Source organism: Vanessa cardui, chromosome Z, assembly GCF_905220365.1.
Source record: "Vanessa cardui chromosome Z, ilVanCard2.1, whole genome shotgun sequence".
NCBI lineage: Eukaryota > Metazoa > Arthropoda > Insecta > Lepidoptera > Nymphalidae > Vanessa > Vanessa cardui.
Genome location: NC_061154.1, coordinates 7949698 through 7973341, shown reverse-complemented (window position 1 = coordinate 7973341; position 23644 = coordinate 7949698). Strand labels below are relative to the sequence as shown.

At 32.7% G+C, this 23644-nt stretch overlaps 1 protein-coding gene across 2 annotated transcripts; it reads right to left on the bottom strand.

Moving 5' to 3' along the window:
• Nucleotides 1–6423: 6423 nt before the first annotated feature.
• Nucleotides 6424–21405, bottom strand: LOC124542921 (protein zer-1 homolog). Of its 2 annotated transcripts, none has more exons than XM_047120858.1 (8): nucleotides 20157–21405; nucleotides 19055–19263; nucleotides 18802–18973; nucleotides 17754–17915; nucleotides 11691–11852; nucleotides 10451–10600; nucleotides 9723–9975; nucleotides 6424–7172 (listed from the first exon to the last, which is right to left on the bottom strand). In XM_047120858.1, exons 1-8 carry the CDS (start codon nucleotides 21159–21161, stop codon nucleotides 6994–6996), a joined length of 2292 nt encoding a protein of 763 aa, XP_046976814.1. In that variant the 5' UTR covers nucleotides 21162–21405; the 3' UTR covers nucleotides 6424–6993. The 2 variants fall into 2 exon arrangements, with proteins under 2 accessions (XP_046976814.1, XP_046976815.1); XM_047120859.1 differs by having other exon boundaries at nucleotides 9730–9975.
• Nucleotides 21406–23644: the final 2239 nt, after the last annotated feature.

Sequence of the window (23644 nt, the reverse complement as noted above, 5' to 3'; positions counted from 1 at the left end):
TATTATCTTTTTTTTATTAACACCCAACGCATGAAATTTGAAGGATTATTTCTTAATAAATAATCACCTACCTACCTACAGCAATATTACTAATATATTTAACAAATAACGTGTTATTGTTATACGTAACTATAATGGAAAGAGTTATTCCATCTTTGTTTTATGTAATGTTTAAAGTATGCGCTTTGCACATATCGTATGTATAACGTGTTTGCATACTTATCGTTGTATGTTCGTAAATTAAAGTTTTTGTCTCATGTCGTGCCTGTCTTGAGAACAAAATACTACATGGGCATTTAACTGATTAGGTAAATAACAAACGCATATTTTACTTTAGCTTGGCACCCATTTTGCCAGGCAAGGGCTACTGGACTACAAAGTCACAAATTAAAATAAAGTCGGAACTTTGGATTGGTTCATGATTTAAATATGTATATATACATGTAGCTCAGTAGGATCTAGTTAGCATACAAGTTTAAGGTTTGGTCACTCAATGTCAACTATTCAAACTCCAGTGTTAAGTCATACCTAACATTTAATATGAGCATAGATTTTTTCTCATACACAATGTTTTTCAAAATTGTTCCAAACAGGCAGCCTCGTGGGGTCGGGCATTTTCTTGCATTACAATAAAATTTTCCCCCATTAATCCCATGTAAGTTACCTAATGAGCTTCTAAACCTTTTATATGTAGGGTTGTACCGTCAAACCCCCACCTTTTACGTTTTGACGCATTATTTCAAAGAACACAAGTTCTGTTGTTGTTGTTTTTGTTCTACATTCTCCAAAAGGAACACGCTCTACAAGTAACTTTTCGCATAGCTCTCAATACGTTGAGGATACTCTTCTGCCACTATCTACACTGTTCAAACATGTCCTGCACCCATCTTTGAACAATATGGCGAACATTGCTTTTAAAATGTTCAGTGTTCACACCCATGAACGACCTTATCAGTTTTAAAATTGTCTTTCATTTTAGTACTACCATCACAAAATGTGTATTTCCTTCACATTTTCTGTAATTTATGTAATTCAAAATATTCTAAAGTTAATTATACCTAATTTAGAAGGTGATAAAGTGAAATTAGTTGCGATGATGGTAAGTCAGCTGATGAACTTACATTGGTTCCCTGGTAACGCAGACTTGCCCTAGAGTAGGACGCTGCAGAAAAAGCTAAAGCGAACATTAACTTCATTAACGATCCAAATACTGTTGTCTTAAATTAATGAAAATGATGAAAGCTTAATTAAAAGTATAACACCTCGCTTTATTGCCTTTTCTGGCGAGGTATGGTGCGTTTTTTTGCTCAGAGGACCAAAATTGCGATTCAACAGGAAAATGCTGGTAGCTTTTTTGTCTTCTTTGTTTATTTTGATTTATACAGTAATTATGTTTAATTCATGTTTGTATATATTTAAGGAACTCATGTTACCTTGATTTAAGATACCACCTTATCTTGTTTTAATATTTAATAGTTGTGTCCAACGTGGTATATTTCCTGAGCTGATGAAACATAGTAAAGTTATTCCAATATTTAAATCTGGTAGTTCTTCAGACCCCAACAACTATAGGCCAATTTCAATTCTACCTATCCTGAGCAAAATATTTGAGAAAATAATTCTAAATCAATTATTAGAACACTTTAACAAACATAATCTCCTTCATAGTAAACAATTTGGATTCACGAGAGGTCGCTCGGCTACAGACGCTGGAATCGAGCTTATTAAGAATATCTATGAAGCCTGGGAAGAGTCACGGGATGCCTTAGGGATTTTCTGTGAATTATCCAAAGCCTTTGATTGTGTTCAACATGAGACTGGTCAGGAAACTTTATCACTATGGAATTAGAGAATATGCGCTCGATCTTCTGACTTCTTATCTTAAGAATAGAATTCAGAGGGTTGACGTTAAAGGAAAAAGGTCTCCTGGGGTCTCAGTTGGTATGGGGGTCCCACAGGGATCAATTCTTGGACCTTTTCTGTTGGGAACAAACATAATATAGTATTGTTTGCTGATGATACCTCCTTAGTTTTTAAAATTAATAGAAAACAGGTACAGTACGACGACGTAAACGATGCTATAGCTGATATAGTACATTGGTATAGTAAACAATCTTAGGCTAAATCTAAGGCTAAAGCTAATTAATAAAACTAAAATTGTAAAATTTAGTACACCAAATGTACAAAATGTAAAAGCCGATGTACTCATTAACGGGGAATCGATGGATCCAATTGATTCTGCTGAGTTTCTTGGCCTTACTGTTGATGCCAAGTTGCAATAGGGCCCCCATTTTAACGGATTGGCGAGTAGACTGAGTTCTGCGGCATTCGCGGTCAAAAAAATTAGATTATGTACCGATGTTGATACGGCTCGCTTAGTATATTTCAGTTACTTTCCCAGTATAATGTCATACGGTATTGTGCTGTGGGGCAACGCAGCCGCTATCCATACTATATTTGTGCTACAGAAGAGGGTTATTCGCGAAATCTATAACCTAGGAGCTAAAGAATCGTTAAGGAATAAATTTAAAGAAATCAAGATATTGACTGTTGATTCTCAATACATATTCTGCAATGTTTTGTATGTACGAAAAAATATTAATGATTTAATGAGAAAATGTGATACTCATAGCATTGGTAAAAGGAACAAACACAAACTTGTTACTGCTGTTACTCGACTGCATAGAGTCAGTAACTCCTTTGTGGAGCAATGTATACGGTTTTACAACAGAATCCCAGAAAGCGTTCAAAATGCCTCTGTTGCCAAATTTAAAAAAATGATTAAGGAACGCTTGTGTGCAAAAGTTAATTAGGTATACAATTAATGAGTTTATGTTCGATAGCACACCTTAGGAATGAAACGATCGCCTCCTGGCTATTTCATTTCTTATTAAATTGTTTATATAATATATGAGACAAATAAAAAAAAAATAAACCCGCTGAGTTCTTCTCAGGTCAGGGTATTTTCTTTTCCGAACCAGTGTTAATGTTTCAATTGACCATCAATAAGAAAGTGTAATGCTTCTACATTGAATAAAGTTATTTGAGTTTGAGTAATGGAGAAATAATTGTTTAAATTACAAAATATTCGTTTAATATCCTACCTATAACTTCAATAATTAACTATCATTCATATTATTTTGATGTTATGCTTTTTAGTAATAAAAAGTATGAGATCTCATTTTGTCTATAATTAAAGTAACAATAGAAATACAAGAATCTTGTATTACAACCATTTATCTTGTAACAAGATAAATGGTTGTTATTTTGTGTAATTAAATATATGTATTTTCTTCTTTTTTGGTGGACAGCTATGACTTTCCCCGTCAATCTATATGAATATGTCATTTTTATGAACATAGATAATAAATAAACTGAATTTATGAATATTGTTGCCATACACAAACGTAGTGGTTGACTTTACGATTGATTTTATATACTCTGTGATCACGATTGGGCAATTAATAACTTGTTTCTGCGAAATAGAAAGTACTTTATCCACTCAAACGTCCGGGCGACTATAGTCGCCCAAAAATTTTTCCGGTTGAACGTTAGGGCGACTATGGCAGCCCAACAGACTTGTTAATTTTTAAGTCGTTTTTCTTTATGAGTTAATTGTTGACTAATTCATACATTTATGGTCTTTACAGATTTTTGGTTTTTTTTTTTAATGGTTAGATTTAAAAAAATGATTACATTATGTTCTAAAATATTATATCTCTGTATGTACGTTTATTGTTTCGCATTGCCGCTTACTTACTTTAAAGTGGAAGGAATTGGAGCTCACTTTATGTACCCATTTATTTTCGTATAAAGTCTACATTCTCTTTGATTTATGTATATGCAAAATGAGATTATATTGCAGTAACAGGTGATGAGTTGTCAAATGTCAATGGACGTCTGTCAACTGTCACTCTGATGAAAGATGAATTGGAACATTTTAAATTATAAATTGTCATACTCGTTATTAATTGATCCATCATTAAATAAGTTTTTGAGGAGAGATTTTGATATATAAAAGTCCTTAAACGAAAAGCCCAGTTCGTCCACATAAATAGATATTATTGTTTCTTTATAGCTTATATATTGACGACAAAATATCCAAATTACCTCTGTTTTACTTAATTACCTCTTATAGTGACAAAATAAAACAATTTCAAGGATAAGTATAATTTATTCAATTAACGCTAATCTAAAACATTTCTTTAAAAGAGGTAAACTTCCTAAAATTAAAATATTAACATACTTTGTAAATAAAAAATATATAATATATATAACAAAAACACCTATGAGTTACAACTATTTATAACATTTCAAATTATACTCCCTTACTGTACTCAGGTAAGTAAATATATTTAAAAACCTATAGCAAGCTGTAACTGTAACGAGGAACAAGGCATGATCAATGGAGTTGTTGTTGTTTGTTTGTTGTTATGTCTACTAGTAATTGTAGATTCCTGTTTTATAGTATACCATACAGTTTAAATTAAAACTTGTATATTTGAATATAGACAAAATATAAGCCATAAAACTTTTGCATATACCTAACCGTATGATCATTAAAATTACTGCAGGCCTCCTGGATAAAAATCAGAATTGTCTCGCCCATTATAATTCAGAACAGGAATGTTTTTAATGTTGAATCAGATGAATAATAATTAAAGCATAAGGCGTATAAAACTAAGCTCCCATGAGTGACAGTGCATCAGTAGCAAATGGAATGATTAACCCGTTATAATCTATCTATAGCGATAACTATGATAACCTGCATTGTTAGTAGAAAAATAAAACATATTTTAAAAAATATACAGAAAATTAGACTGTTTGAATATTGAACTAGATAAAGCTAAACAGTTGTTAATGTTTAAGTTAGAGTTACAGCTCAACTAGTAGGATAGAGTCATAAAGAGATGTGATATATCATCACTACATTATTAATTATCTGAAGTCTTGCAAATCTAACATCATTAGAGGTTTCATCAACGGAACTTATTATGTGAAACATTTCGTTTTCATCATGGTATTAACCAAATTGTCATGTTCCAATGTAATAAGCAATTAAAATAAATTATTGTTAAATAACCCTCCTCATATTTTTTTTTCACTACACTAAATAATATATATTTTAGATGTAGACATTTATTTATCCTATAATTACTTAATAATCAAATTCAAATAACCTGTTACAACTAGAGATACTTGAAAAATAGTTGTAAAATTTTGTGCATAACTAAATAAAGGATGAAACATATTGTTCACATGTGAACATGATCCATGTTATTGATATTTAATAAATAGTTTAATGTATTCTTAATTACACACATAGATAATACATAAATAACATTGAATCTAATGCACAGATTAAATAAGACATTTAGCCACACACAATGTGATTACATATTTGGCCAAGTTTTAATTTAGTTTTTATGTAAACACATGTGCTTATATTAGGGATATATTTACTATATATTAAATATTCTTATATTATATTTGTTAGTATTTGTCTACGTTATATTTTATTTTGTAATTAGAAACACTTATCGAAAAACATTTTAATGGTCAACTTTAAGGGTTTTATTTACTTATGAATTAAGAAGTTTTTAAACAATTAGTAGTGATCTTAATACTATTGTTTTTGTAAGAGATACCACACGTTGGAGGCAACCTCAATTATATAAAGAGATCTTGAATGAATACATAATATAAATAAATTAGAACTACTAGAATGTGGCTTTAAAGTTTTATACATATGGTTATGTGGCTAATGGCCTAGAAACAGTTCAATGATGGATAAAAAGTGCATTATAAAGAAAATCCATTTGAAAAAAATAATTATTGATTATTAAAGATACAAAGTATCAATGATATTAAAAAAAAACAATGTGTTCATATATCATTAGAATATACATATAGCTACCTATTTACATTTGAAGTATTGCATACCTCTCATAATTTTAGAAGTTATCTTTTATTTAATTTTATTATAAATGTATTTAATCAAACAAAATTATTAAATATGTATATCTCAGATCAAACATGTATGTTTTAATAAATTCATATTGGAAAGAGATAAATTACCTTAGGAAGAGGTATATGAAATTGTTGTATTGAAGTTATTTATATACTACAGCTTTTTTTATTGTAATCCTATACCATTTATAACATTTAGAGTAAATAATGTAAGAATATACATATTATCTTAAATATAAATATTGAAACATTTTCTTTAAATATTCAGTTAATTACTACTTTTTTAAAAGTTTGAAAACTGATTTATGGACTATATAAAAATATCTACAAACAAACTTCCACTTTATGAAATAATATAGGCCGGTTAAAGTAGAAAACAGATTACTAAAAAAAAAAGAACAAACAAATCTATACAAAATTTTACACTTTAGACTTTCAGAAGTCAGATTAATCTGAACATTAAATTGTATAAGAGAGCGTTATGTCATATTTCTTTAAAATCACATCGTTCTTTATGGACCAAATATGTTGTATATTACTAATAAATTACTTTGTAGATAAAGTTTATAAAGTAAATTTCAATGAGACATAAAAATATATTAACTCTTTGTTAAAACTATAAATACAATATAAGATGCTACGCTAGTCCACAGATAGGAAAATATTAATTTCACTAGCATATGTGAAGTAGTAACATTACATATATATGGTAAAACATATCTAAACATTATTATTTTTTTTGTATTTTTCCTTTAATTTGCACAAAAAACACTGATTATTGATACCGGTCATTAGGATTTACGTTTCCAATTGTTCCTGACACTTGCAACCGACCGCCAATCTTAACACTACGCCCGAATGGGTAAAAAGCTGTCCATAGCAGTCTGTTTACGAGAATATTATTAGCAGCACTGTACCGAACATGAACGTTGTCATTATCGATATCCAGAATATGAAAAGCTTGAATAATAGTATCTGCTAGTCTCGTATATGAGGATCGATGTCCTCAAAGTACTCCGTTAGTTAATTGTCCGGAGAGCCCGGCGGCGGAGTGCTCAAGTCGCGGGAAGCGTATTTAGCGCAATTGTTGATAACAACCCAGGCCAGATCCTTAATCATCGCGTACGGTCCAGGGTGACGAAGCAGGCAACGGAGTAGTTTTAATCCACCTTCAGATTCTACCAAGCCGCAGTATTTGTCAGCTGAAATATTTAAGAGCAGGTAAATTTAATACAAGATTATTATACGTTTCATATATTACAAGAGCACTTAGTGCATACACCTATCACATATGGTACCACCGTACAGAAATATTTGAAGTGTTTTGTCGTGTTTTGGGTGACAACGGATGAAGCATTTTAGTTCCCAAGTGCTGGTTATTACTTACGATTAAAAGAATCATATAGCAGTTCGCGTATAAAAATTACAAAATACAAATGAAATTTACGCATGTCTTGTTGACAGCTTTGCAGCTATAAGATCTATTCACTCACAAAGACTTTTTCCTCCAGATTGATTTATCATCAGCGTGAGACGACTTAGAATAAAGACGGCAAAAAATACAAATTAAATTATACTTGTAAAGAAATGTTCATATTTTATTTACAAAAAAGTCTGAACGTTATTGTTGACGGGCGTGGCTTTATAAGTGAGTTGATTTATACGAAATATATATATTATTTACTAATATATTTATCGAAACGCAAAAAAATCCTTCTAATGACATAATCACTAGTGATATTTATATCACTGAAAAAAGTTTACAAACGACAAAGTAATTGTCAAACAAATTATAGAAATACATATATTTCGGGGGCAGCCGAGAAGCTTTGTGAAGAATATTATATCCATGACATGTTTTATATTTACGAAAATGGAAAATAACAGAACTTTCCTGTTAGTAATTCTTTAGCGAATTGCTATCTTCGAGTGAAGGTCGGGATATAGTTAATACTGATAAGACTCACAAACACGCCAAACATACAAAGAAAAATAGTTGGACGGATAGGTCTAAGAAAGGTTTTAAAAAACGATATCAAAGAGTGATACTAATTATTGTCCACGCTTGCATTTGTATCCAGTCCTCTCTTAGTTCAAAAATATTTTCAAAATATTCGCTATTATCATCACAACTTTAATAAAGAAAATTACGAAAATATTTAAAACTACATATCATTCTGAATTTACAAATTAATCGTCGTTAATACAGCTTCTTATATTTACACACGGATAGACAATACATCGAATATCTAAAAGCAACCATGCAATCACATCTAAAAACATACTCCTTTGTTTCCAATCTACTAGAAATCTAATTATATGATATCATTCGCCGCAAACCAGAACATCTTAAGTTGTCAATTGATCAAATACTAATAGAACATGTTAATTCTGTTTTAGTCTGTTTGATAACAAACGAATAGATAATAATACAGACTGTAATCACGTGTCAATATATTTTGCTAGCAAGTTCATGTAAATCTACGCGACAATTTGACGAATGCATTTGGTAATATGACGTTACAAGTTATTGTGTTCGAGTAAAGATCATTTTCAAGAACAAAATAAAGATTAGTCATTTTGAAGGCGCACTCGGGTTTTGTGCCGTTCATAAATATATTAAGTAGTTTAATCAGTTACGTATTACAAAGCGTCTCCTCGTTTATTGGTAAGTATAGCAAGACACGACTTAGATGTAGCATCGGCATTCGTAAAACCGATCACGTCCGAATTAAGTACACCATCCCAAATTATTAATATTTATTTCTCATGTGAATATGATCTTTACACAAACGTAATAACTTGTAACGTCATATGACCTAATATATTCGTCAATTTGACACGTCGATTTACATGCACTTGCTTTCTCGAGTTGAACTGACGCGAGAATCTAGCGACGAATAGCGTCGAATGGCGCGATAGGGAGCTATTTCTATTAGTTGTATAAATCTTCAGTAATCGGTTTTATAGAATTTGCCGATGCTACATCTAAGTTGTGTCGTATTATATTAAATTATTCAAGAAAAAGTTAAGCAATTGAATTTTAAGTACAACAAAATGCATGCATTTTCAACCTATGCCTGTTGTTGTTCGAGGCGACTAAAGAAATTATAACACATGACCATAATACCGATAGTAATATGGCTATCTGTAACCAATCTATTAGAAAAAAGCATTTCTAAAGAGGTAGACAGGCGGGCAAACATAACAATTTGCTAAATATTGTTCACATGCAATTCACACCATGCTGATTACAAATGAATGACCTAAGGCTACGTTTCCACTAGCTGTATGTAGAGCAACACATCTGTAAAACGATTTACAGCGTGTTTTCAATATACCATATCTCTTAAACAAACACCCTCTATCAAATGAATGCAGCACAAGGTCTGGCATACATTTCTTATTTGTTTTGTATAATCAAAAACCTCGCTCTACTAAGTCAATAATAGCGGTCAAGAGCGAAACTAGAAATATTAAAGTATTAGGCCCAGCACACACGGCGCAACGCATTTGCAACGAAACTGCGACTTCTAGTTACTTTTGAGTTTCAGCCATAGACTCCTTTGAGAGACCGCACACGACGCAACCTGTGTGAAACGCGTTTCAAACCAGTTGCAGTTGCGTTGCGCCGTGTGTGCTGGGCCTTAGTATTGATTTACTTTTTCTTCGCACATATTTGGTGGAAACATAGCCTTATGGCCGAATGATGATGATAGGGTGGTGTCGTGAATTTAAAGTACTGTACTCACGGTATACCGTGGTAAGGTTGGCCAGAGCCCAAACAGCCCAGTGTTGGCACTGTGGCGTGTGGTGAGCGTGCAATAAGCTCAGTATCGGCTCAAACGATCGATAGTTTATATTCCGCTCAGCACGCCGGTCCCATCTCTCGACCGCAGCCGCGATACGCTGGAGCACAGCATCTCGTGCTGGTTCGTCTACAGTCCAAACGTCTGGACCATCAGAGGCCATGTGAGCAAGCACGCCCGCTGCATTGTAGCTCACCTATAAGAACATAATATATCACATATTAAAAGAGGGGTAAATGAAGTGTTAGCAGCAAAATAGAAAAAGAAGTAGAAACGTTGTCATCCATTGTGTAAGATGTAATAATATATAGTACGACACAAATTAGATGTAGCATCGGAAAACGCAATGGAATGAAAATAATACCGATTACTGCCGATTTACACAACCAATAGAAATAGCTCCCTATCGCGCCATTCGACATTCGAAGCGTCAAATTGACGAACATATTAGGTCATATGATATTACAAGTTATTACGTTGGTGCAAAGATCGTATTCGCATGAGTAATAAATATTGATAATTTAGGATAGTGTACTCACTTCGGATGTGAACGGTTTTACGAATTTTGCCGATGCGACATTTAAATTGTGTCGTACTATAGTTTCATCTCAAATGTCAAGGTCACTTAATTTCTCAGTATAATATACATAAGTAGTTCTGCAAATATTTACCTCAATCCCATCACTTGATGAGTCAAGTAGATCGTAGAATACTGATAGGAATAGCTTGTCCATGAGCTTTGGACGGAGCTCTGCGACTTCGGCGACATTGCCCAACAAGCCCATCATGTTTCGAAGAAGCTCTTCTTTGTCGGGAAAACTCTGAAAATAGTACAGCTTGATTAGACTTCAGTTGATATCATTTGGCTTCGGAGTTCGCGAAAATTCAAAAGGAATTTTCACAAACAGTAAAGTATAGTTAGAGTCCGTAAATGCCCCACTGCTGGGAACAGACTTTGTTCAAGGATATTGTTTGCATCACAACCCTTAGATTCCTTTTAGACTGAAAATAATTTCAGGTGAAGTAAATGTCAATTTAATGTTTGCCAGAATTTGAACTCGCGATATCGGTAAATATCAACGATACCATTACGTTGTCCAAATATCTTACATCATCACCTTTTAGCCCGATTCGATCGATCCCAAGAAAATTAAATTCAAGGTTGGGCATGATTTAATTCTTCGCTACGAAGCCCTTTATAACGGTCACTTCTGCATTTGTTAGAACTGAGAGTCATCTTTAACGCTCTTTTAGGTGATAGGCGACCACTGGCTGTGATGAAGTTGCAGACTATGTCTAAGTCTTCAAAGCGTTGCGGAGTGTGCGGCGTTGGAAATTTGCTATCTCGGGGCAAGACATCAAGTATCATGTAGATGGACGGCACTCTTGCCATGACCACACGAAGGCTGAGACTTCCTTATATGTTACAGAAAAGACCATGACCTTTTTCATAGTCAATAAGCTGTTGGTAATCGCTTGTTATAAAATAGGACGCACTTGCATTTCGACCCCCAGCCTTTTTCAATAACATTATACTGTCCTTCCACCACGTATTGGTATGCAACGAGTACTTGTTACATTGACTTTAACTCAGTAGGAGGCGGACGAGCCAAAATAGCCTAGTGTTTGAAACGCATACATTTTAAGCTCGATTCATTAAAACTGCTTGCAGATTAAACCCAGAAAAACCACTTAATTTTCATGTTTTTAATTTGCTTTTATAATTCATCTATTGCAGCCACATGGGAATCCACAAAACCGCATTAGAGCAGCGTCGAGGGAATAAGCTGTAAACCTCATTGAAAAAAGAGGCCTTAGCCCAGCAGTGAGAAATTTACTGACTATTACCTTTATCTGATAAGGACCATCAGGTTATACAAATTATTAAGGGAATGGTTTAACCGAACATACCTTTAGACAAGCTAGGAAGAACTCCATGCCCCGATTTTCAAGGAATCGCTGGCAGTTCTGCGGTGTTTCGTCGGTAACGTTCCACATGGTCGACCAAGCTACCTCGAGCACGTCATCGCAGACATGTCTCTCTAGGCGGTCAGCGATCAGGTTTAGCATTTTCTGCAACAATAATGATAGGCACTCATTGTAGTACCTTATCGATATAACAAGTATAGAGAAAGTAATACATGATAGTATCAATCAGCGCAATTTAATACATAAGCACAGCTTTAACGCATTATATATTTCCATGATAACAAAAATACTATTTTCAACGACAATGACAATAAAATATTGGGTAAGCCCTATGTTGTTCAGTATTGTTTTACAGATGTGACTTGCAAGTTATTTGTTTAATATTGGTGATTATTGATATAAGGTAGGATTACATTTAGAGATAAAAAGTAACATATTGATTTGTTATGATACAATAGGTTATTTGACAATGCGAAAAATAAATTGTAAATTATTGTAATCAGTGTATATTACGAGTTTAAAAATGGTTATTTACTAACGAAACTTGAATATTATACTTAGTTTATACAAAAATCAATAAATAAAAATGCATTTTTTCAATCGTTTGTCACGTGACACAAAACGCTCCTGATTGGCCGGGCTTATGATGAGGTCACTTTGTTGTAAACCTTGCTTTTCTACTATATGTACCACAGATTAAAATACAGCAAAGTGACGTCACCGACCCCATTACAGCGCCATATTGTCCAAGTAGCGTTTTCGCGCGTTATTTAAATATGGAATTTTTAATATGATTTTTTCGGCAAATATGTGCTAGAAATAAAAAAAAATCGTCTTTTACTGGGTTCCTTAACCTCTACTTAATAATATAAAATTGATTTTAAAAACCAGTCAAATAGCCTATTATGATTATTTGCGTCGTATTTATATCTAGCTATGCCAGCGACCTAGTACGCCTTTGAATTTAACAAAAAAATAATATCATTGTATCCTCAGTTACTCCTTATTATATCAGATATCTGCCAGTAAAAGTCCCGCCAAAATCGGTCCAGCCATTCCAGAGATTAGCCGGAACAAACAGACGGACCGACAAAAATTGTAAAAGAGTGTTATTTTGGTATATGTACCGTATATAAATACACATGCATTGAATAAAAAGGGCTATTTTAATATTGCAAACTGACGCTCCTATTTCATTATATGTATTGATATGGTAGATTAAATTTATTGTGCATAATAAATATTTCGAAAGAGTTAAAATTCATGATGGAACATTTGTAAAGGAATTTGACGTTGTAATAGATTCGAAGTCAGCGCAAACATAATAGCTAAATAATCCATCGATTTTACATTTCTTATTTAACAACATACCTAAAAGTGCTTTCAAGTTCATATGACCTTGTTTTGTATTGTATTGTGTTGCAGAGCGCATTTCTTTGTATGGCATATAAGCTTGGCGCTAGGACAAACATATGTCGTAACAAAATCGTGTATTTGTATGAGCTATCGAAAAACTATTCCAGTCCCCAAAGTCATGCATTTTGACTTATATTTCTTTCAGTTATTCATTTATTTAGTTATTCTTTTCAGTGTTCGAATCAACGAGTTTCATTAGAGATTAAGTCAAGTTAAGGCTTATAATGCGATTTTGAATCGTCATGCTACTGTTCAAAGACGGTATGACAAGTACAATTAAATTTATATCATACTTAGTTATCAACAAGTACTAAATCCACGATATTTCATCATTAATATAATCTTGTTTTGGGTAATATTCTAATCAATGCTTCTAACATGAACTTAAAATTGTCTAACAGGTTAAGTTAACAATGACTGTGAATCTTGTTATAGAACGAGTCCATACCCCGGAAAGGATGTGTTAACTTTGCGAAGTCGGAGACAGAGTGTTATTAGTTTACCTTTCCTGCTCTAGATAACAAATCAATAGGCTAATTGACAATGCGAAAATTATATTGTGAATTATTGTAATCAGTGTATATTATGAGTTATTTACTAATGAAAGTTGAAAATAATACTTAATTTATTCAAAAATTCAAAAACAAAATTCAAATTTTCAAACGTTTCAAACACAAAACGCTTCTGATTGGCCGGGCTTATGATGAAGTCACTTTCTTGTAAACTTTGCTTTTCTACTATATGTACCACAGCAGCGCCATATTGCCCAAGTAGCGTTTTGGCATAATAATATATGGAATGAATATAAAAATATGGAATTTTTAATATGATATTTTTCGGCAAATATGTACTAGAAATAAAAAACACAACTTTTACTGGGTTCCTTAACTTCTACTTAATAATATAAAATGGTTTTTAAAAACCAGTCAAATAGCATATTGTTTTAACTTTTTCTTTTAAAAATATCTATATTGTTGTGAATACACATAATGTTGTTGCAAACATATAGTGGAACAACTGTAAATATGTCTACTTTGTGAAATATATCAAGATAACCGTTGTTATATCTGAAGCGGTATCCTAAAGCGAAATGTTAGAAAGAAAGATATATAATTATGAACGTAATCAAAGTATAATAATCAAGCATTATCAACTTTAGTTTGCTGTCGAACTTTTCTAAGCGTTAAAGCTTTGGAACTGTCTCCTTTTCAGGGGCGCTAAATGAATAAATTTGACGCTTATATTAATTGGGAGACTTAAGAGAACCCCAGAGGAACGGCTTGAGGTATTCACACGATAGGAAATAATTGATAGAAATATTTACTCCATATATCTAAACTGGCCCTACTTATACACATCCGTATTAATATTACATAAACATTAGCAGTTTTTTCAATTCGTATCAAGTTTCTTTGACTTTGTGTTTTCTGCATTTGCTTGCTAAAAAAACTTACGCACACAATTGTTCACACATTATCTCATAAACTTCGCCCCAATACGCTGTGACATATACTTCTTTCCGAGACAAAATACATGGTAAATTTTTTAACTATCTTTTGGCGCGCAATGTATTATAATCGCATTGCTACAAAATATATTAGAATTACAAAAATATTTTCAGTACTTTCAAAACTTGCAACGCAAACAGAATATAAAAAAAAAAAAAACAATTATAATTAATTTGAATTTGTACAATTTTCAAATATAATTTTTTTTTGCAACACAGCGGTATTTATCTTTACTTGTATAACAGTTGTGGTTTGCAATTTTACACCAAGTATAGTGTAGGTTTCAGCACAGCTCTGCTTTGCAAGGAAAATAAAAAATTATACCATTTAGTTGATTTTAAAAAACCACGCACTACGAAATAAAGAAATAAAATGAAATCGTTTAACATTTTAATATTAAAAACAGTGAGACATATATCTAAATTAATGAAATAATTGTTACAGCAAGCTAATATAATGGCAATTTGCAAGCATAGAGCAAAATGAATAGCTATATCATAGACTAAATGAATAGCTATAAAAATAAAACAATTTCATTAGTAACAGGAACATTCGCAATATGTACAAACGCATTATATGCAAACAAGATGGACGCTTCAGTTAAAAAGTCAACCCAATAAAATCAATATACGATCTACACGAACTAATACAAACAAATGAGAGTGGATAGTCAAACGAAAAAGCAATTGAAGTCGAAGCCCAATATATTATATATTAATACGTAATGTTATCACATCTGGGATTGCTTTTCATTTGTAAACGATCGTGGTGAGTGTGTTCAACAAATAATTAGCGGCGGGCGGCTTATTCTAACATAAACAACCACCATTTATGGAAAATAATACAGATAATAAATGTGCGAAACTAAAGCGGGTCGCAACATAAATATTCATTAAATTTCCATAATCATGTATGTTCTCCTCTACACGAGTTGTATAGATTCAGACAGATGCGATTTTTGCAACTGACTGAAGAATTTACCACAGGATCCTTTTCATTATTACTTTAACTTGGTCACAAAAAAATCGACAAGCTCGAAAAAAAACCAAAAGGCAGTTAGTGTGTTCCCCTGAAATAAATAAATACGTCAAAAGTACTTCTGTTATTAGGCAATTGTTGCCCGCAGTTTCGGTCGTGTTTGTGTGTGTGTGGTGTGCGTGGTGTGTGTGTGTGTGTGTGTGTGTGTGCATATGTATAGCAAATTTTGGTATAATCGGTTCAACAGTTTAATTGTGGAGCATTACAGAGAGACAGATAGACTGAGAGTGTTACTTTCACTTCTGTTTACAGGATTTTTACGTATCAACAAGGGGGCGGCTCATTTCGCACTATCGCGTATTGCTTTTGATTTCGTATTTGCTTTTATTGCTTCGCTTTGATGTTCCGAGCGCTCCATCCGCCTTTTGTTATATAAGCTGAGTCGCAGGTATCACTCATTCACCGGTCGCCATTCATTCTATACCATATATTGCAGTTTGCAATGCATTCACATAAACGTCTTAGTTCCCATGGTTAGCGGCGCATTGACACGATTGGGAAATGGTTTATGTACCTCACAGTTTTATTGTCTATGGCCTATGGTGTTCACTCACCGACAGTGAACTCATTGTCCCATCATGAAAAACGAAATAAAATACTATTTATTTCGAATTCAGGAACAGTGTCAAAAACAATATTCAGATTGATTATAAATTCGCTTTGCGTATGATATATTAGCTGAATATAAATATCTTATAAACAAATACAAAATACGATTTCGCTAGATTTATTATCTTAGCTGAAAGTTGCAATGCAATAATTCTCTATTCCCTTTAGCAGGCAAGCAGGCAGGCAAACAGCAGGCCAAGTGAAATCTTAAGATAAACAAAAACAAAGTCGCTTCTTGCCGTCAATTTGCTTTAAGATTTTAACCTGTGCACCGGACTTATATTATTCATTAATAAAATCAGAGTGACTCAGGGAGAAGATTTATACGTAAAATACATGAACATTATGACAAAGAAAAGCAGAGCCTTGATTCCCGGATTTGAAAAAGAAAGTACCTTTTTATTTTTATTTTTTGCTCATCAATTTATAATATTTTTTAATACCCTTATTGTATCCCTGTGAAGCCAGGACGAGCGGATAGTACAGAATGAAACAGTATCTCATAAATGTTTGTAATTAACGATAATTAATTAACATTAGGGTAAGACGGTGCTAATGTAAGATAACACTATTGATAGAAAATCGATTCTAACCGAAGGCAGGCTAATCGTAAGACTATCCACAAGATATTCCCACGTGTAACCTCGAGAGAAATTTGCTCAAAATGTTTTGCAATAACAAAACAAATGAAACGATGAAAAACGGGAGTTTATCCGGAATTGAAACGGCGAACTTATTTCGATTACCTTCTCTTTTTACCCTGTCATCTCGCCTTAAAAATCCCTGATAAAAATATATTTCGCTGTATCACTTTAATAAATCCGTATTTGTCCAGTTGATTGTTATCACTATCATATTACTAAAGCAAGGGTAAAAAATGATAGGTTACATTTGCAATTACTTTCAAAAGGATCCTTTGCATCTAAACAAAGCGACATTATTAAATTAAAGAACATTATTGGTCCATATCAGCAGCGTTCCGTCGCGAGCGTCCAATATTTTAATCAAAAACTTATTAGTTGCTAGTATTACTATAGCGAATATTCGCAGTGCATAATACATTATACAAGAACATCAAAATCGAGCTTTGCAAGTAAACAGTCTAAATTAAAAGCGTGTGAAATTGAAGAGCACCTAGACATATAATAATAATATGAATCAACACTTGTTTTAAGATAAGATAGTACATAGGTTTAGTGCCTTTTTTGTATTACCGAAAACTCCCCATTTATTGATATACATACACAGATAATAATATAAAAAATCCGCTGAGTTTCTTTTGCCGGTTCTTCTCAGGTCTGAGGTATTATATTCCGAACCGGTGGTAGATTATCGACAATCAATAAGAAAGTGTAAACACTTCTATTTTGAATAAAGGTTTTTGACTTTGACTTTGAGATAAATACATAACCTGAAAAACGAGTGATACTCTAAAAAACAATTGAATGTTCAAAGTCCTTATTCGATTACTTACCCCTATAGCGCCATGGTTTCCCAGGAAGCGCTTCTGCTTGCCGTCCACTTGGCACGCGAGAGAGTTCAGTAGATATATTGCTATGCGCTGCACGAAACCTTCTTGGTTGACATCGGCTACGCCCGTCAGCAGAATCTGCACGACCCTTTCGTATTCAAACAACTGCAACAAATTTTTTAATAAAAAGGTAAAATACATACGGAAAATACAATATAAATCAAAGCGATCTGCCCAGGCGCATAGTTGATAGCAACCTTCATATTAAGTATACTACAGAATGTCTTTTTATACCCGACGTTGACTTTTTCTTTGTTAGACACTAAAAAACCTTGTGTCCCTAAATTTTAAATCTGTGATATTTTCGAAAATGACAATTTAAATTACATGCTATGATCGGCCGTATTGATTGATCTATATTAAATTGAAAATGTAGTGAACACAATTTTGAAGCATATTTGATATTTTACAACGATCTGAATTAAAATATATTATATCCACACACAATGCCGTTATAACACGATTTCTTTAAGGAAAAAAATATTTTACAAATCAGCTTTTACAGAAATTTGAAACTACGTTTATCGCATTCTTCGATTCTGCAGTTTAACCTTTCCCATACAGAAAATAAAACCATTTTACCTACTTTAACTACAAAATTTGTACAAAATAAACTACTTTTATACCATTCAAATGAGTTTAATGCGGCTTTAGTTATTAGCTAGTCCTTGTATTAGTTAAAAGGACTAATACAAATATCTTGTAAATGGATGTACCGTGACGGTATTTTGTCCAAAATATGCTCAACTGGATTATGCTGGATAAACATTGGGAGATCCATCAAAATAAATTAAAAGGACTATAGAAAAGTCTCTGTTTAACAATAAATTTACAAATTAAACCAATTTTAAGAATAATCATATTCAAGAAATAAAAACAGTTTACATAATAAATATACCTACTATACATTACTATTTCCTTGCTAAGCACCTAAAAATTATTTATTAAAATTAGATTTTTTTTATACAATCTTACTACAATCATCACTTACCACGTCAGTCGGAATCTTAAACTGGCAGAGTGTGAGGCAGCCATTGCGCATCATTGTGTCATCGCCTAGATGCGCGTCCATGCCGTCCAGCAGCGCGGTGATAATACGACGTTTTAGCTTTATACCAATGCGAGGTTTCTCCTTCCCCTTGACAATATAGAACAAGGTGGCACTAAAAAAAACAAAACACAATCACTGACAGAATACTTTCTAATTAAAATTTGGTGGGAACATATCAACAGTGCATCCCAACCTGCCAGAAATCTGTATGTGCTTTTCTGAGACATGTTGTTCCATAGCCTCAAGCACAACACATAGTGCTCGTCCAACGTATGCATTGTATCTCTCAGTACTACGGAACATATAGTACAAATCATTCAAAACACGGGTCAGCATTGCTGGCCGTTCCATGTAAGCAACGCCTGCTGTGAGAATTTGTTCCTCATTTGCATCACCTGTAATCTGAGTAATTTTTTAAATATAAGTAAATTATCATCTGTATTTAGTATATTTCAGTACAGGTAGAAAAATAAAATTTAAGTTATACCCAAATTGGTATATGTTGTAAGATTTAGGTATACTAACACTAAAAAGAAAAAATGACAACATTTCTGAATATTACATTTTTGTTCTTATTTATAGTCAAATTTTGATAGCTGGTTTTTAATTTAACATAGTAATATATATTTATGCATGGTTGTAATTAACGCTAGCTTGCATGAGCGACAGGCAAGATCTTTGATCAATAAAATGCTTGTTCATATATTTTCTATTTCTGTTCACTAAAATAAATAATATATTTGTAAAATGTTGACTAACTATTTATTGAAAACACTATTTTATTTAACACTTCGTATGAAATCATACTAATGTTATAATGAGATAATATTTGTCTGTTTTTACTTAACTCACTTAAAACTACTAATCCGATTGACGTACAACTTTCATTTTAGTTTATTTTATAGTTTTAAGGTGGACAATGGCTATATTTGACTTTCTATAAAAATTAATTGACAATATATTTTTAATATCATAAATCTTATTAGTTTATTATGCCTATGTATTTTCGATGCTTTAAAATTTCAATCTTGTTAGTGTTTTAAAACAGGCAACTTCACTAAGGTTTGACCTACATTAAAAGTTAATTTCCTTCACTCTTGTGGCTCATTGTGCGATGATATATACTCTATAACTTTTTCAATGTAAACCTATCTAATGCAACAAACTTTTTGTCTTCAAATGTTTACAGCTTAACATAAAAGGATTGAAACACATATTTGATGAAGTGTAAAAATAAATAGAAACAAAATAAAACTTAAATTGTAATAATTATAATCTGTATTGAAGTATCTTACCACTTTAGCGGGGATGTCATGCCGCTTGCAGGCTCCATGATGTGTTCCATACAAGCCTAGAAACTCTAATGGCCGGTTGACACGGCTTACAAGCCCAGGTATATCACAACGGACATGATTCTCAGATCCCTCCGAAGTACCTTCCGCAAGTGCTGGTACTGCGCATCCAGTACCAGCCAGATTGGTTCCAGATATATCGAGTGATTCCAAATTGGGTAAACTAGTAACCAGTTTCGACAAAACATCATTTGGGCTAAAATATTTGCCATGTCTCTCATTAGACTGAGAAATATCCAAGTGCCGTAGTGTGCGCATACTAGCAATCCACTCTATTATTTCTTTGGACCACAAAACACTGTGGAGTACAAGTGATCTCAGATTCTTCAACTCATGTAGAGCCCAGCTGGAACCCGCTGATGTATATTCAGAGAGATCTAAATGTGTAAGATGGTGTAGCGGTTTCAGGAGTAGTAGAGGGAATATAGACATTCCTCTGCATTGAATAGTGAGCCGCCGTAACTTTGGCGCATCAATGATATAACGTCTTTGACGAAACATAGCCTCATCCTGGGAAACCACATAAGTAAGTGGCCCAAATTTAAGACAGACTAGATTATCACTGTTGCTATTAATCAGGTCCAGCGAGGCTTGCGAGAGATACTCACATTGAACGAGTTCCACCTGATACGGCTTGTGTTCCACAAAGCAGCGAAGACCTTCGTCAGTAATTCGTGAGTTGCGTAGCTTTACGCGATCCAGTCGAGTTCGGGAACGATCACGAAACAAGTTTGCTATGTTATCATTGACACGATTCTTTTTTTGATAGGTTTGAAGGAATTTCTCACAGAGTTCAGCTGGTAATATGATATCATCTTTAAGCTTGCGCCAGCGGCTTGTAGGATCCAACTTCGTGATAATATTCAAATTGGCTACGATGTAGTCCATACAAATATTTAAAAGTGAATCCGGGGTACTGTCGTACAACGAAAATACTTCCGACGACATTCTGAACACAGCACTGATTTTATTTTTTAAGACATAATATAAAACGTAACATTCGCAATGACACAATTAATCGTTATTGGATGTAATTATCTTAAGTTGTTATCACTGAAGTAGACTCCATTGTAAACTGTTTATTATGATGTCCTTCCGCTACCAGGACTGATATTAAAATGATAAATTCTGCTCCAGACACGGGAGAAATAATATTTCGCACAACGCAACGACAACGGCAGACATTTTTCACTTTTAAATGTCAAACTGGATTCTTACATTTTGGCCAAAAATAATATTTATTTTATTTATTATATTTGACAACTTTTTTATATATTTAAATTTTAAAGAATCATCAAGCGTATAAAGTATTTATTTCAATTCATGTATATGTCTACATGAATAAAATAAAATATTTTTATCTTTGATGCTATGGTCCGTCATATCAAAGTGTAGTATTTTTTTAACTATTATATTATATTCAAAACGAAAAATTTGTATGTGGTTTGTAAAAAAATTTTAAGTTAGTACTTTTAATATATTGTATTAATATTTTAAATTATTATATATTGTATTTGTACAAGTAATAACATAATATATTATGTATAGATATAAATTACACATGTAATAATTTTAAAATTCTTTAAAATCAAACGTTTGATTATTTGACTGAAAGCATAAAACGCATAAATACAGCAAATAAGTACTCTTGAGCACATGTACAATTAGATTTATTTCGATAAAAACTTTTGCCAACAAATTTAACTTTTCAAATTTTACTCTTAAACCAATTTTTTTTATTTCGAAATTATTTTTACAAAATATGTTATGTCCATTGAACCAGGCATATACCATAGACAATATTTATCTTTTCATCTCAATACTTTCCTTCCAGTGCATCACTAGTGCAACATTACCCTTTCCCCTTTACCTCCATATCCACCTTTACCTCCATAACCACCCTTTGATGCACTGATTTTAGAATAATTTTCCAGCAGCATACCACGCCTTCTAGTGCTTTCACGCCCTTTTTCATCATGTGGTCTCGCTCGAATGCTCGTATTTGTAATATATATCGATAAAGATACCTACATTGACGAAGCTTCCCTTTTGAAAAAGGAGCTTAATGCTTGCATTCATAGGATTATAACATACCGACCCGTGTATATAAATGAAGTAAAGATTATCTTTGTATGTATATATTGTATTTATATAAGCCAAATAAAATAGCCAAGCAATATACCACCATGAGGATGTAAATTCTTCAAAATAAGTAAAGAATACTTGTTGCTCAATCATTTGACTAATAACACCTATTTTAAAAGAACAGCTATGTCCGCGCCAAAAATCAAAAACATATTTGTAGACATAAACTACCAAACACTATTTATTAAAGAAAGAGGATCAAAAAGTTTCTCCTATACCAAATTTAATTATAATCGGTTTAGCGGCTTAAGCATTCGTAATATAAGTACAGATATAGATTATTATATTTTTGTAAACGGAGCAACATGTATGTTTGTTGTCACTGTTACCAATTGTACAAGAACGTTTGTGTCATTAACATTTAAGATAAGTAACCTTAGCCTACCCTATAGAAGATGTTTTTTTGTGGTTACAATAAAACGTTTATAGGTTTTGTGTTCCTAGTTTTTTTCAGTTCTAAAAGGTTTGATCTAAACCGGGTCAATAGTAGACTTTGGTTAAATACTATAACGTTTAAAAGCGTCCTTTAAAATTTTGATTTCATTAATAAAAAGCCACAAAAAATATATTTCTTCAAAATAAACACGTTTTCTTGCCATTAAATTAATTTAAATTTTAAACCTTTTTTATTCCCGCTAAAATGCTATCAGTCATTTTGGTGACGTCACATTGTTAAAAACAATAGTTTTGTATGGACTGGCACTCGTTCAATCTTAATGCTTATAAATTATTGGTGTTTTTTAGGAAAATAATAGGAAACTACACGTAGAAATAGCATCAAAACTCCAGAAAAGTTGCTTGTCAAAGTGTCGGATGATATTGAAATGATAGATTTTGCCTATCGGACGCCACAATATGTTATTTAAAAAAAAAAACAAATTTTATTTACTACCGAAATTACCCTCTTAGCAAGTAATAGTATCATATGTCAGTGTAGGCTACATAATGAGGAATGAATTTTATTTAATTCATGATTATTTTAATTGTGCCTACAAACCGAGGCAGCCCAGTGGTCAGAACATGTGAACTTATCCGAGGATTGGGGATTCAAACTCAGGCAAGCACCGCTGACTGCTACTGAATTTTTATTAGCTGAATTTATATATTTATTGTGTTTATTCATCTCGAGCTCGGCGGTAAAGGAAAATATCGTGAGGAAACCTGCATGTGTCTAATTTCAACGAAGTTCTGCCGTTGAGTGAATCCACTAACCCATATTGGAGCAGTGTGCTTGAATATGCTTCTAACCTTCTCAAAGGAAGAAAAAGCCTTAGCCCAGCAATAGG